The sequence below is a fragment of the Anopheles bellator genome, chromosome 1 (genome assembly GCF_943735745.2).
Source record: "Anopheles bellator chromosome 1, idAnoBellAS_SP24_06.2, whole genome shotgun sequence".
In the NCBI taxonomy this organism is placed as follows: Eukaryota; Metazoa; Arthropoda; class Insecta; order Diptera; family Culicidae; genus Anopheles; species Anopheles bellator.
In genome coordinates, this window is record NC_071285.1 from 35415548 (window position 1) to 35432098 (window position 16551).

At 46.6% G+C, this 16551-nt stretch overlaps 1 protein-coding gene across 1 annotated transcript in view; it reads right to left on the reverse strand.

Annotated features, from left to right (window-relative positions):
- The window catches only part of LOC131215504 (collagen alpha-1(XVIII) chain), a 149788-nt gene that overhangs the window by 46545 nt on the left and 86692 nt on the right, over positions 1-16551 (reverse strand). The window contains exon 4 of the mRNA XM_058209894.1: positions 609-683. Within this exon, the coding sequence (XP_058065877.1) occupies positions 609-683 (75 nt within the window). The remainder of the gene's footprint in view (positions 1-608; positions 684-16551) is intronic.

A 16551-nucleotide genomic window follows, 5' to 3' on the forward strand; every position in this document is an offset into this window, starting at 1 on the left:
GTGCCCCGTGACCAGTCTGGACCGATGAGACTTTGCTGTTTTGGAGACTTTTCGAATTCGGACAAAACCTGCCAACGACCGTTTTCTTGAGCTGTCTAGGTTTTGGTTGTTTGGTCTTTTGGCAAGTTTTTGCCAGTGGCAACTTGAACCTGGGAGGAGCTGTGAAAAAAAGGACGCCATAGGGCAGTGTAGTACCTCCGCGAGGCATCAGATGCAAGGCAGTGCCATTTCGGTTGAAATATTAATACGGTCTGTAATGATTCAAAATCGTCAGCTCGTAAATGTCGCTAGGCATTTTTCTATATCCACAATAATGACGTAGGGGTTGTCGTACCAAAAGGTGCCCTAATTTCAGTAGAGAAAAAATTAAACAACAAGAAAATCACAAACCATTGCTGCATCTGGATTCGGTAACTTCGGTTCATATCTAAATTTAGTGTAACAAAAATCTGGTTTCGTTTAGTGACTGATAAAACCCATTTGGGGACACTGCAGCAACACTCACTCTCACATACACACATACACACTCGCATTCCGTAATATAAAATATTGCAGTCAAAGTGGACCAAAGCCTGTCCATCGTGGCACCACCCTTCTGCACTACTTACTGGCAACGATGTTCGGTTACAGTGCGTTTTCACGATTTCCGGATAGCCGTAGATCTTCAGGAACAGAAACGTTCCCTGGATGACAAGGAGAGTGAACATTAATGTTGACATTTATTACACGCGCGCAGCACCCTTTCGGGCCCTGGGGGGCGGTACAATACGTTGTGCACCGGACCACCACCTGTCCGGACATTCCACGCTTTGCTGATTGACACGATGTGTGCGGTGGGAGCACTCTACGCTACGGAATTCAATTGCTGACACGACACGATAAGTACACTTCCGGCTGCCGGCAACGTCAGCGAACGCTACGGGGATGAACGAATTTCAGGATGGACGGTTGAGGTCAGTCTGTGGTCCAAGTGCCCAGAGTAGGTCAGATGAGTTACACGGAAACATTTCTACAAACGCAACTTTTTAAACGAAACGAGTCAGCAAAAGAATGGATCGAAGACTCTCGAGGCTGGGGAGTGCTGCCAGAAGTAATTGTCCTGCCCGAATTAATGACGTGTAATGAATGTGTTCCCACCGTAAAGATTGAGGACCAATTTACTAAATGTCTGTTAGAGATGAGGCACATGTTCGGTCCCTCTTCTGACATTATGATTGATATTTGGTTCAACTAAATGACATTTAGACAAATGTGCTTAATTATAAACGGTATACTCAAACTCAAAAGGCTCAACATTTGAACGAGAAGCGCAACGAAAGCGTGTTAAACAAGTGTTTTGAAACAGCGCGCATCCGGCACGGCACCCAATCGATTACATCCACCTATCCAACACCAATAATCGTGCATCGTTCGATAGAGCGTGGTCGAAAAGCGCACAAAAAGTAGGATCCTTTCGATCCCCGGAGGACACCTCCCATGCAGCGGGAGTGGCCAATAAAAGTGGAAAAATTATGCAAACAAACCGTGCCAATAATCGATACACCGAAACACGGCTCAGAAAATCGCGGATCCCGGACGGGAAGAGTAAGGGCCAAACGGTTGTGCAGTTGGGACGCCGACCCCCCCGGGGGGCTTGTCACCATCGGCAGGGTTTTCGGGTTTTATTTTTATGCCCGAGAGCGGCGAGCCGAGAGCGGGCGATGATGTGAAAGTTCAACAATTAAACGGCCAGACGCAGGGTGTTGATTTTCCTCTGTCCTCTGGCCGTGCCGTGGTTTCTATTGTTCACCGCGAATCACGCGAAGTCACCACAAATGGTGAATGCCGCTTTTTTTTGTTCGACACATTTCTCTGGTCCGCACCCGGATTTTTCTTCAATCGTTAGGTTTACATAGCCCTTTTTGGTGAGTTTAGTAACATTCGAAGACCCATTTAGGTTGTCCGACATAGACTATTTAAGCCAAAAATTCTCGAGCTGTGAACAACACGAAGAAACAATGGAAACACGTTGGTCGCACGTTTACCGCGCTCTGTTTGCGCAATTAGAAGTTAGCATTGGTCTGTATGCCTTTGAACCGGGTTGTCACATGTCGCACGTAGCTAACAGATTGGAGTCGGCTCGGTGAGGACACGGTGTGTGAGGACCGAAATTACCATTTTTCCGCACATGAATTTCATGGGAAAAATTGGCGGACCAGGTGCTCCGGTGAAACATATGCATAATCAACGGGACGGGCGACAATCGGAACAGGATTCGAACGGGAACCTCCCCCCCTGGGGGTGGCAGAGGTTCGCTTCCGAAATCGTCCCGGTATTCAGTTCAATTCCCATGAAGACCATTCCGGCTGCTGCTTCGATGTGTCGAACCGTTCCGACGAAAACAATGTCACTAATTCCGGCGACCGGACACAACTTCACCGGCAAAACACACACGCAACGTACACCGAAATGTCACTCAATGGCCGGCGCATCGGAAACTGCATCTGGGAGAGCTTAGAGCTGCACACGGAACCGGAATGGGCGGCCAAACATTTGCTTAATGTGACGAGTAAATCGCTATCCCGGGTGGCCTTCCGGCGGCCTCCAGCAATCCTGGCCAGGCAGACCAGGCGGATTGGCGGAAAACTACGAACGGAAAATTAATTTGCAATTCTGTGGGCTGGCCGAGCTGGCTGACCTCGACTGACTGGCGGTGGTGCGGTGTGCGGCGCGCGTCTGTACGCAATGGTTGACCGCGACTGACTACCGATCGGCGACCGCGGACCCTGGCGATGACACACCCGGGCCATGAGTGAAACCATAGTGGTGTGTGGTCAGCAGGAGTCTGCGGGGACCACTTCAAGCACTCCAAACAATTGAGAAGCCGCGTCCGCGAGATATAAACATTCCATTCCGGCCGCGGCACCGTCCTCGCTGGGCGGCCTTCTTCCACGGAGTTGCTCTTGCGTGAGGCCATCTGAACGACGCATGGCACATGTCACACCAGTGCGAGATGGTGCCGGCGATATGTTTATGCTTTGATTAGTGCCCGGCCCCCGCGTCACCGGGCGGGGACGTCCCGCCCCGTCTCGGTAAACAAGCGGCCAGCTCAGACTCTCTCTCTCTGGCCGTCCCGAAGACATTGTGGATGCAAACAAACTTCATTTGGATAATCAATTCGATTGCGCGCACCAGACGACGACGTCCGGCCGTTGTCCGGCGGTGCCCGGCCCAGGACAGTCGGCGAAGCGTATGATTCGATTGTTGGTCTACCGAGGGTTCGATGCGCCATTGATGTTGGGTACACATATATTTAGAAATGTTGCTTACACGACCACCACCACGAGCTTGGCGGAGTTTCTTTGCTCGGTAATTGGCACGCTCGGTCATGGAAACTAACTTCATGTGTGCGGCGACCCTAGACCAGCATCCCATTTATAGCCGTCCGATACAAAGTAAAGCCGTTCAGCCGTGAACCCAACGCCAACGATGTTGAAAGTAGTGACAAATGCACACCACACATATCGGCATTCAATCGATCGGTGGTTGATGTAACGAACGGTGATACAAATATTTTATTTCTTGGTAAACTTCCAAACCAGAGACTAGAAGATTTGTTAAATCAGACTACTATCGTAGTGGCCACCGTAGTGGAAACGAATTAGTGTCCGGTCCACGGCACAAGTTGAAGTGTACCGTTGCCGGAATGCAAACGAATATGCCTGGAACTCGTAATCGACCAACGCGTCCCATCTTCATCGTCTGCCACGCCGAGCGAATTCACTTGATTGAAATGGATCACATTCTGTGAGGATAATGTTGAATCCACGATGCGACAAAATCGCTGAATTAAATGCAGCAATCATCAGTCCTGGAGCCCTGCAGCCTAAAGACCCCCCCGACACTCAATTCTTCGGCAAGTCACACAGCCAGAAGGCAAGAAGCGCACTTACGTCGGACTCCGTATTGCACTTCAATGTGTACGTGTGCGCACGTGTGTTGTGTAATTTGACCCTGCCGTGCGCGTCAGCTCGCTGCATGACGAGTGAATACCGATTTTGTAACACCCGGGCATCACCCAGAGGTCGCTCCCTGGCGTGGAGCACGTGGGCCGAGTTTACTCGTTAGCATTAATTTACCATCACCACCGGAGCGTGCGTAATGGTACGTGTCAACCTGAACCAGGGTACGCCTACGGGGGAGGTGGCCGTGGCCTCTCGGTGAAGTCCCGCCGATGAAAGTGCACTACATGCTTCCGGTTGGAATCAATTTGCGTTACTTCTCCATCGAGATTGGCAACTCGATACAGAAATAAGGTACACAACGAAAACGGACATCTCTACGTTACGTTACGTTCGGTCGAAAGGCCCACCGGTACAGCCCATCGGATTCGATTCGATAGATAGAGCCACTGTTTATTGTGCGAATCTCGATGGCCGCCCTGTACGCTCGGTGTCCATTCCTTGGGCGGTGTCTTCCCTGGAAGCTCCTTGGATAGTTGTTTGTACATTTCAATTTACCAAATCAAATTACGCCAGACTATGAGCTATTGTACGCTTAACGGCCTTAGCCGAAACGGTGCTGCAGTCCGACGTATTCCGCTCGAAAGTCCGGGCCAAGAACGAGCGTACGGCCAGGGATCACAACACGCCTACTCCGCTGGGGAATTGATTTATTCCGCCTCGTCGATTTCGAGGAGCAACGGAACGGTGGCCAGGCGTATCGGACGACGCGTTCCATAAATCTATTATAGTAACAAACGGTTCGGTCCCGTTGAGGAAGTTCACTTTTTGCCTCCAACTATGACCGTCTGTTGGACGAACATTATTTTGATGCGCTGTGCCGGGCCGCTTTCAGCAGTTTCATGAAGATGTTTGAGAATGATCGCTTGAATCGTTTTGTGGAATATGAAACAATTAATGTGGTTTAATTCTTTTTCAATGAAAATAAAAGCTTCTAAAAAGCTTAACAACGTTCAACAAAATGTTACAGCCTTCTAGTTTAAAATGTATTGAAAATGCTTGATTTGACTCTCGATTTCCATCATTTTCTGGAGCTCGATAACACGACTGTGCGATTGTTTATGATAGTTTCATCAAGCAGTCCAAAATGGTATTCGAATACATTATTCATAAAAATGTTTAACCTGAACAACATTTATGTGCCATCGCGACAACAAATTTGGGAGGACGAACAGTGACGAACAGTCACTTATCATAGTTGTGAAAGCAATAGATAAGAGTATATCTTTTGCTACAAGGATTGTCGACCATCGAAGATACGCTTTTACGGTCTCAATTCTAGAGCTTTACGATTAACCATCTGAAGTGAATAAACACTTAAGAACCAAGGATGTTTCAAGAATTGGATTTGGGCGATACTCAACCCAATGTTAATCAATTTTTCAACACACACCTTGGTCAAAATTTGTAGATCATTCATGCATAATTTCAGGCAGCTAAATTTTTTCGTTTGAATTATCTTTTCATAAACAATTCATGGCAGTTCCTAGCAGACTTTCTGAAACGCTGATTGAATTCAATTGAAGTGCAAGATTGTTGAAAAAATTATACGTTGGCTAAAGTTGTGTAACAAACATCAAACTAAGACCAACTGTCAGCTATGTCTAGATTACGATGCAAAATGTGTTCGTTTTGGCCTAGGTCTAGGTCTCCTGTCTTGTTGCGTTCTTCGCTCGGTTACCACCGGCCAGAGACCGTCACAGTGAACAGGTTGCCAAAGAATCGAATCGAGAAAAACTCCGCTTTCGTTCTTAGACTCTAATCGTGGGATGACTCTTTATTTTTGTAGAGGCCAACAATGTTCAGGACAGGCTTCGGGAACCGTGAAAAGCTGCCCCACCGTGCTCTGCAAGGTTATAAATTCTGATGCGAATTCTCTTTGGCATGGGTCCGTTGGTTGGTTACCTGTAAAATAATCTCACGAACCCGGGTGGTACCGGGTGCTTCAAATTCATAGCTGCTTCTGATATCGCACGACGTTCAAGCATAGCGCCATACGAAGGCCATGCAGCTGAGTATAAAATTTTTAACCCATTTTGTGGCAATTTGGACCCAGCGCACCGGCCCGGCATGCAAGGTTAGAGGCCATTAGGATAAGTTTCTCGAACCGGCCACCGAATCCGACTTGGCCGAGAAACGAAGCGGTCCTATGCAAAAGGAGCACACCATGACCACCGACACATCGCTGGCCCAACCGGGGATGGTTACCGATGGAGCGAAGGAAAGTGTCGAATTTCGATGCCGCCCAACCAGAAGCACGTTACTGGAACGTTAACGAGATCGACACGGCAGAAGATGGTGTCTACCATATCAACTAAAAAAAAAAATGAAACATCGCGCCCGTGGTACCATTGTGGATGTTAAAAGCAGAAAATTCAACGGACAAAAAGGGGAGCAAGCGGATAAACTTTTCTGGGAGAGAAAGAAAAAGAAAAATCAGCCCCGGGGCGAATCCAGGTTCTCACGAGATATTTGTATCCAATCGACTTTCGATTATGATGACGCTCCGATGATGGTCGGCCTTCCGATCGGTTTCGTAGGCATCGGCCCAATATTTGGTAGTGTTGAGCGTTCGACCTAGCGGCAACAGACCTCTGTCGGGCTCTTTGTGGTGCAAAATTGGATGAGCCTTCGTTAGCATGCAAAACGATGTTTTATTCGTCTTCGTGCTAGGGATTATGCGATAAACGAAGGGAATGCTTTTGGAAAACTCAGAAAAACGCGCCAAAGCCGGCTACAGGATCCCAAGGCTGCATTGGGGAAACATTTGACCGACTACAACATCTGTTTGGTGGTGTTATCGATGTTACCATTTTCTTACACTATCACGGCAATTCGAAGAAGACATAAACGTGTTCATTACAAGTTTCTTATGCGTTAACTGCCATTTATCGATCAAGCGCAATGATATTTTTGATGTGTTTGTTGATGTAATACCTTTCCATTAGGTATACACAGAACAACAGCACCCAAGTGTGTTGATTTGTTTTCGGAAGTGTTTTCGATGGCTCGAAGGATCGGAACAATGATTGCCTGCTATAGTGCTATAATTTAAATAACATAGAAACTAGCTGCATTTTCCTCATGCTAATCAATTATGCACTTCGGTAATGCTCGATCGTGCCCAATTGTTGATCGTGTCGTGTGTCGCGTAATCAAGCCCGAACATAATTAGGGTAACAAACGAAAATTCAATACCCCACTAGAACCCCTACGAACCGAAACGTATTCTCGAAAACAAATCAGCTTGGCGAGCACTGATTACAGGGAGGTGCTTAGTTAGTCCGGTTCGTTACCATAGAGAGAGCTAGCCCCTGAATCCAGCGTTTCCTCTCGATCGATGAATAATAATTACTGTGCGCTGAGCTGAACAACAATCAACCATCAATCGCTACTGCGGACTTTGCTTCCTCGTTACTACCATTTTTGTCGTGAGTGGAAAAACCAAAAACAATAGACAAACGACCAAAGCGACACGGTTAAGGATTCACTTCACTAAATTACGATTTCCACAACACATTTTGCGACAGCAAAGATGTAAGGTGGTGACAGCCGATGAACCACAGTTTTGATAGTTTTGATCAAAAAAACATTTGCATTGGTTCCGATTGGTGGAGGTTCGATGCAATCGACACAAATCGTGTACATGCTTCCGGATACTGGCAGCTGTTGTTGTCGATTAGATTAGGTTAATGACGCAGGGAATGCTACCACTAGGCTGTGCTCTGATGGCTTTCGTAATCAAGCACACTTCCTGTGGCACGCACCTTTGCCGCCCTTAATTGGGCGGGCACGTCTGCGTGTGAACAGGAAGCTTGCACTTTGACAACGAGAAGCTTTCCCTGTTGTTAAACGAGATCTTTACTAAAGGGAGGTGTAGCACTTCCGTTGGTGTAGCAATTTAGATCATCATTTAGTGCGACCCGCGGTCAGTGTAATCAATTTGTGTAATGAACAAGTGCATTTACGTTCAAGTTTACCCCTCGAAACAGACCGATTTGTTGGTTAGGTTGTACATTTGTTTTCCATGATGTGGTTAGTCTGCTGATGTGAGTGAACTATTGTCCATTAACTTGCATCCATCCAGCCGTACACAAAAATTTGTTTCAAATTCTGTCTAGTTTTAGTTTAAATCTTTGCAACAGGAAAGCTGTTTATTGTCAGTAAGGGCTGGGTCGTTTATACATGTTTTTCATACAAATGATAACTTAATGCACAATTTGGATTACAGCAAACGGCCATCGAGTGCAACCAAGAAAATGTTTGAGTTTAGAATGAGAAAGAAAATGTTTGACAAAAAATGAATGAAATGAAAAGAATATGATGAAATAATTAATTGATTCTTATTTTTTTCAGTAAAAGGTACAAATTGATCACTTGGGAGGATTTAGGTGAAGCTGACGTGAAAAATATCACAAAATGGACAAATGAGAACAAAATAACCAAGCATTCTATGCGACAATAATTACTTTCTTTTCTAATCCATTTTTCCGACACCGCATGCAAATGATGTGTTGTTAGCTTGTTGGATATCATGGCTAAAGTCAAGTTCGTTTTTACTCGTTACAGCAACGGTTCATTGAACTGATAGCGAAGGAAAGACGTCAGTCAGCTATCAAAAACCTATATCTCCTCCAGCAGGCAATACGGCGCGGAAACGAATAAATCTTTAACTCTTGCCTAAACCTGCCCACCCGGAGGGACCATTTTTCGTGCGCCCGTGTCCCCGCACGATGTTGCCAGCATGTCGCGTCAACTTTGTACCCAAATCCGTTTCCGTCAACCAGCCGCGTCACGTCATTTATCATTTCTGCATGATTCGGTCGATCGATTTCGCCGTTTGCCTTCTGCTGGTTCGGGACACACACTGAAGCGGAATACACCTTGGCAACCTTACTCGGCCTCACAACGCCCGAAAGAGCCAGGCTGGTGACTCCCGGCAATTGATGGTACGGTAACATTTGCTGGGCGTATTGCGACAGGTTGAAAACTTATTATTAAAATCCCCAAAACACCCTTCCCAGTGGAAGGCATTAGGCTTAAAATCAAACCTGCACCAATACCGACTACGTAATTCGAAAATTGAATCTCGCCGTGCGTGCGCCGTCGTTGGCTCTTTATGCTGATGAGGTTGATTAAGGTTTCGAAGGTGGCAAAGGGTGCTTTACGCGTGGCCAAGGGTATCATTATGCTTTCTTACAATCAACGTGCGAGTGGAAATACGATACACCAGCACCCATCGTTTGCCGGCTTTTAAATCATGCTAAGAAAGTGTTAATCCAATTACAAGCAACCAGGCGTCTCCACCGATAGCCACGTGAGCTACCAGGCGTCCCCATCGCCGAGAATTCACTTAAAGCTCAAACTACGACCAAAAAGCCAGTGCGAAATGAATTGGCGAAGGCTTTAGTTGGAAGTTGTTTTGATGACGGATATTTAATGGGCTAGCTAATTGAATATGAAGTACATTTTTGATGCGCATAGTTCCAACATGGATAAATATAAAGAGAGGTGGACAGATAAGATTCCAGGTTCGTGCTAGTATTTCTTGAGAAACTAATTTACTCGAACCGGGAAAGATAAATGATGAGGACATTGTGCCATAGAACTCATAACTGAGAACGTCATTTGCAGGTAATGTTCAGCATTTACTAGAAGACTCGCCCCCGGAAGCAGTCAGTTCGCTAGCGTCGTGAGCAAATGCGTCTTTGTAATGCTCCTTTTTCGTGGCTGTAAATTGACTACGTTTGTCGTACTCCATTTACTAGAGCTCACACAACGCTGCTAACGGGGCGTATTCACCATATTCACTTCGTTGGCAGCTGAATAGAAGGGAAGGTTCGCTGATAGTCAATGCAAATGAAAGCCACCAAAGGCAAACGATTGAGTTTTGCCGCACCGGCTTGTGGGTAGCTCTACAGTTCAAGTTCTTTACCAGCACTAAGGTTCGAGGCAGATCGGAAGAGTTGGCGTCGAACGAAGCCGAAGATAGATTTCATGAGCACCCATAATCTGCATCACAGTTCGATCCGGTTGGACCAGCGCCACTTCACTTTCAACGAACAGATTATTAAATTATTCCACACCATATCCCAACGCAACGCGCCCGTGTTCCGACAACGGTAATAACGATGATAGTCATCATAATGATAGGGTGGCGTTGGTTATGGTCCTCGGACAGATTAGGTCTCGGGTCTGAATCTGATCGGTACAGCAGCAGCAGCAGCAGCAATAAATATTGTAATGCTTTACGTAAAATGGAGGAAGTCAAACGTTAGCCTCAGTGGGGGCAAGATTCTGGACCCTCTCAGCGACGTGCCAAAATAATTCCTTGTATATTGAATATTTGTTAACTTTGCATAATCATAATAACCAATGGGAAAGCAAGAAGAGGTCCCAAAAATGGTCTGCCCAAAAGTTGACAACAAACCACTCTGTCAACACCGAAACAGGTTATGTCCACTACCGCATTGCAACTTTTTAAGCATAAAGTGTGCATGGGTGTGTCGGTAACAGGTCTCTGAACCACGACAAGGGTTGGTCCGATTGTTTGAAAATTGAAATAAAACTTAACTTTTGGCTCCACACTCATCTCGGTGTTGATATTTACATTTCTTATGACAATATTTTGTCCACGCCGGTCGGCAGCGTCTAACCGATGCCTGGGAGCCCACCATCCTGGTTGGCTCGGCGTTGGAACATTTTGCTGGCAAAAGCCGTCAGCAGCAGACGTGAAATGCCTCCGGTGTCAGACAGCTTTCCGTAAACACAAACTCCGCACCGCATATACACCCGGAGGCTCGAATGCGACAAAAATGAAAGAACCATTCCGTGCTTTGCACGATGCGCTTCCTAGCGATATCAAAAATGAATATTTAAATACTCCTCCGGGGGACCCGGAATTCGAGTGCGTCGGTCCGACATTGTTGAGTGTTATTTTATCGTTATTGGTGTTGTACCGCTGAAGGAGGAGACCCAGCTGGTTTGCTCTGCTGGAGTGCAGATAGCCGAAGCTGGGTGGCAGTCCTTCTTCGAGGTGGAGCAGGTGTGGAATTGTGGTCCTCTAGTGGGACAACCCCCACAAGGACCCGATAAATGATTCTCGTACATGAAAAGTTTTCCCTACTACTGTACAGCCCGCCAATTACCGTTTCGGACCGTCTTGGTCTGGGTCCAAATTTTTCGATCTACCAAACTTCCCGGGAACGGCAGTGGTTCCACTCACAGAATCTTACAGTCGAAAAGTTTCCATAAGTGCTAGTTGCTAGCTCGGTTCGGTACTGTGATTGTGCATTTGGCCGGTGGGAGGGACCGGAAATGAGTAGCGAGATAAAGTCGAAGACTAATGGGCAACTGTAAATCGGGTAGCTACGGACGGAGAAAAGCCGGAGAAGAAAAGTCGGCCCCGGTCTGTTTCCCTATTTGGGTCGGTGTGGTCTTGTGCGCTTCCCTGTCCCGAGCAAGAGTGTCTTCGTGTTTCCTCTGCAATCGATCTACGGCATTGGTTCGCCCTTTTCAACGGTTGGTCCAACGCGGTCCCGAAAGTAAGGGACAAGAAATGGCAAAGAAAAGTGGTGCTCTCATAGATAATCGCTGGGAAGAAATTGCCATTGTTGAAAGAAGTTAGTGATATCGTGGGCCAGGATCAACGGATGGCCCACGAGAATTGAACAACTGTACAACAGGTTCGAGAGGCTCCCCGAAAGGAAGGTTCTGTGGTTTTGTTGATAATGAAAAACTAACATCCAAGAAAAAAAGAAGAATTATTCAAACAACGCTCTGCTTCTGGTTTGGCCAACAGTTTGGGTTTGTTTCGTAAAGTGAATGATAATCGCCCATGGGGCCAACGAGGACACTCTGCACTGGAAAGCTTTCGGAAACATTAGCGTTGGATTTAGTGTTTGTATTTTATTCTCGATAAGTTTTGCGTAAATCACAGAAGCAAAAGTTGCATTTTAATTTAAATGGAAAATATTCGTGCACCATACGATGTTTTTTAATTTGTTTCGAAATAATATATCACCACACTTATGTTAGGTTCGCGTCAAATTGGATCAGCTTTCTACTAATCCAGTAAATTGGTGTGTGTCGTATCGCTCCGGGCCATCGAATGCAGGATCATCTTAATTGCATTCCACGCTCATGTCGGTTTCCCCGTCTGAAACAGTGTCACCGAAAATAGCCGCATGAAAAACAAATTTCGATAAGTGGTTTAGGTGTATCCTGGCAGAAGTGCGGAATAGATAGCTAGCGCTAGAAGCGGTAGCTATCTAAACGACCGTCAGACGAACAAGGCCCCAGTTAGTGGCCAGCACTGCAAGGTCGTGTTACTACTAAAGATAACGGATGTCACAAAAAAGGAGCTAGAATATCGACCATCCCACTGCGCCACGACTCGCCAGTGGTTGTCCCCTGTCGCCGTTTTCGCCAGCATAATTAATTGTGATGTATGGAAAGTAAAGCGAATAATTTCTTGATAACAGCCCTGAACGCCAACACGAAGCCGGGTCACGCAGGCGATGGGCGAGGTTTCGGCTTCCGGCACGCGATCCGGATTCGGTTCGCATTGGGGACGCGAATCGCGGATGAGCCGTGTCGCGTCAGATAGAATTGGCCACGATATGGATGCGCTTCCATTTGTCAATGTGGGTTCGATTGTGAGAGTGGAAGGTGTTGGGCAATTTTTCACCCAGCAGCTGGTTGGTTTCCACTTCCGGCGGACCGTTCCGAACACTTCCGGAAGGTGTGACGACGACGACGACGACGATGGCAACTGGCGAGTGTCGCATGTGGAGGAGAGATAAATTTTTAAAGGGCGGTAAACGCCATTCGACCAGAACTGTCGACATAACGACTGTCATTTTCGTTGGTAATGACAGTCGCTTAGCGAGCGGCGCATTCCCGCCCTTCTTGAAGCAAGTTCCTTTGTCAGGCCGATCCTGGGGGAAATACGGGATCAATTTATAATGATTTCGTTGGGGTTTGTGTCCGGTTAGGGAATGTTGAGTCAATTTGAGCTGGTGGGTTGCGGTTAGAGTTGGTTGATTGATGTGTTAAGATTGGTTCACGCTTTGAAGGTAACCATTTACAATCGGCTACACCACGGCGCAAAAGTTTGCGACCAGTGACAGTTCCGCAAAGAAACCTATTTTAGTTTCATAAAGTATTGCGACTGAAGGTAAATGTAACAGTTTAGTTGGTGTGAATGATGACTGAAGGCTGCAATAAATCTAGTGTGAGACGGTAGGTTTTCATGATGAAACAACAAGGATCTCAAACATAGTACCAACGTAGTTGTTACAAAATGAAGATATAAAATGAAATGAAGTTCATTTATAAGGTTTCATAGCAACTCTTCTCAACCTTGAAGAAAATCAAGCGTGATCTTTTATCGGTTCTTAGCTCCGCATCAAATTTCCAATTTCTCTTACATATTCACTGTTCCGGGCTTTAGGGGGCAATAATTTAACGATTTTAATCCTATCTCACACGTATAGAGAGGACTAGCTAGTATTTTCTGTCCATTCATGCATTTTTCATGCTTCTCACGGTTGACTGGCTCAACAGATGCTCCCTGTTATGGTTGTTCCACGCGCTCATGAATGGATATTCGCATGAAACACTATGCCACTACGTGGATCTTTTGACGGAACCACTTTTTATGGAACGCTCCTTTGACCAAAGTCCATCCGTTATCCCTTCTTTTGCCCAGCTAGTTATGTAGCTTCCCGTTTCGAGAGCTCATTTGTAATCCTCAACTCTTCCGTGACCAACATATGAGAAGCTTCAGGAAGAGATCTGAAGTGATCGGAACCAGAGACTAACGCAGGAAGGACAACGCAGGAAAAACCCGGATGCTATCGTCCCCGAGCTCCGTTCTCCCTAGTTCAAGTGTCAATTTTCATTGGCTTCCGCCCAACTATCTCATTTCTCAGCAAGGGACTTTTCAAGGAGCAAAACCCAAAAACGACGAAAAGACAACCAAGCGAAAAGATGGGCAGCTGGGCCAGCCATCCTTCTGACCAACCTCGTTCGGTCGGGCTGTAGCTCCACGGAGCGCAAGAAAGGTCTTTTGAACGTTTTTCTTCTTCTCTGCAACATCATGCGAAAGGGTCAGGGAACCTCACACGGGACCGTATGTGAAAATATTTTTCTCATTTTTTCCCAAGAAAATTGCGATCCTCGTGCAGTTCCTATGGCGAGGTCCGTTGTTTTTCTCAACCAAGCAAGCCCACAGTGGGCTGACGATTGCATTTTTATTTGCGGGTGGCCCAATTTTCTCCAACTGCGATTCTCGTTCCGAAACCGGATACAACGCTCGCCCGCTGTAGAGATCTGTAGACTTGCAAGGGGCACAATTTTTCGCACCATTCGAAGCGAAACTTTACGATCCAGGCAATGATCCTGGTTCCCCGTGGTGGTTTTGGTGGTCGTATAAAAAAATCCAATCGCCCACCGGCAGCAACGATCGGGGAACCGGTTACATAAATTACGGTAAAAAAGCGAACGATTGTCGAGGTTTATCTGGCCACTCGACTACCGGTGCCTCTGCCCCATATCGGGGAGTTTTGCGTGTGGCTCGTGGAAAGTTATTGAAACGCGAACGATACAGAGAGAACAGCGAAACAGTACACTAGACGCCGGTGTTTCAGATTCAAACACGAAACATGGAACCGGAAAATGAAGATCGGTGTGTATCGACAGCTGTGCCGCGGTGGTTATGCTCGTCGTAGAGGGTTTTATGCGTGTCTTGTCGAATTGCAAAATTTGTGGGTCCTAGAACTGGTGGGTTGGAAGTCGTCGATACTGTTTTGTTTTTGTGATTCCATGTAACGGAAACCTCAGTTAGCACGACTAAGCCAGTTACCATTGAGCCTGTTAGGTAAGCCAATAAACTGCCGAAGGCTGCATAGAAAAAGATGGTGCGAAACTATTCCCATCGGGTGCATGAAAGTTGTGTGGCTCGGTTTTTGCTTTACCTTTGCCGACAACTTAGTTTAGGGGACGTTACATTGTGTTCCCGATTAGTTGTGAAATGAAATTAACACAAAAAGGGTTTTTGCAAAAAATGCACACTGAAGCTGCGACATCGGTCTGGAAGATGTAGCGGTTTTGTTTGAGAAAATTCTGTGTCGGTACTCTCGATGAATGCTTTCGTTCGAATAAGCTAAACTCGTAACGAGCAAATTTTAATAATGTCTAACTAGCTTTGCGAAGGAAACTTTTCATGAGCAAAAAGCGAATGCCATGATGATACACTTCATACGACAATGAAAAAGTATGTGCAAACGTGTTTGGTCACCTGTCAACACTTGACCGATCGGTTCCGATTCCTGATAAATTTGTCTCGTAAAATCTTGTAAATTAGGATGCAAAGCCTGCACAATTCGGCCCCACTAACCGCCACGAACTGGGAACATATTACGAGGAACATTGATTCAGCTTAGAAAAACGCAAGTTTTCTTCAGAAACTGCCCCCGTGTGCGGTGCCTCCAACAGATTGAGTTTCGAGCACATCGCGACGGGACGCAGCTAACGAAGCAATCAGGCATGGCCGAATGACGGCAAAACTTTGATACCCAACTTTTGCGGATAGACTGTTTTTGTTCCATACTTCACGGGTTCCAGCAGCCCTGCGCTTCCAAGTTGATGACGGAATAATTTTCTCGGATCGCCGAATGGAGGCAAAAACTGCAAACTTTCCGAAGATATTAAAAATAGATTATGCAGATCATAATCGACGGCTAGAGCGCGGTGCAGTGCGGGTTTGCATAACTGTAGGCGTAATTAATGCGCGGTTCGGATTAACGTCTGGCGAATTTTTTAACCGTTGCTTTGCCCACTGCCAAAGATGACCCTTCAACACCTTGAAGCGGGCTTATCAAAGATGCAAATGCGCTTTGGCATCCTTTGCACCCGTCTGTCGCGTGACTAAAGAGCTGAAAACTTCTCGCCGGTGAAGCGCTTTTTCTTTAATGGAATTGCAACTCAACGGACCAAGCTGGGTGGGAATGCGTTATTAACACCGGGAAGTGAGACAGCTCTGGTGGGAAGGCTAGAAATGGAGCTTCTTTTTCCAATCGTCCGGCGCCGGGTGGGTCTCCATCACGCGATCCGGTACCGTGCCGATGCCAAATATTTAAACAAGGTGTAGCAAAGTTAGTTAGCACGGAAACCGGAACCGAAAGTGAGCCGCTGGCCAAATGGCCACTTCCTTAGCGGGGTTTCCGTGTTAGTGTTGGGTGTTCCGGTTGTTTGTGTGCAAAAGTGTAGCAAACTGTGCCGGGATCGGGTTTGCTCCTGTTTGACGGCCCCAATGAACCTGGGGGCCCCACTCTGGTTGTTCTTTTCTCAATTTCCGGGTGTTCCGGGAAGCTCGAGCACCCGAGTTTGAGTTCTAGCTTCGGAAGGGAGCGAGTGTGCGTGAGCAATTATTTATCCTAGATTGTTTGCCAGAATTAGGTTAAGAGTACGGCTCTGGGGAAGATTAGAAACTTTCACCACGCTGGAACGGGTGCAGTTTCTTACTAAGCCCCCGGGAGGGCTGGAA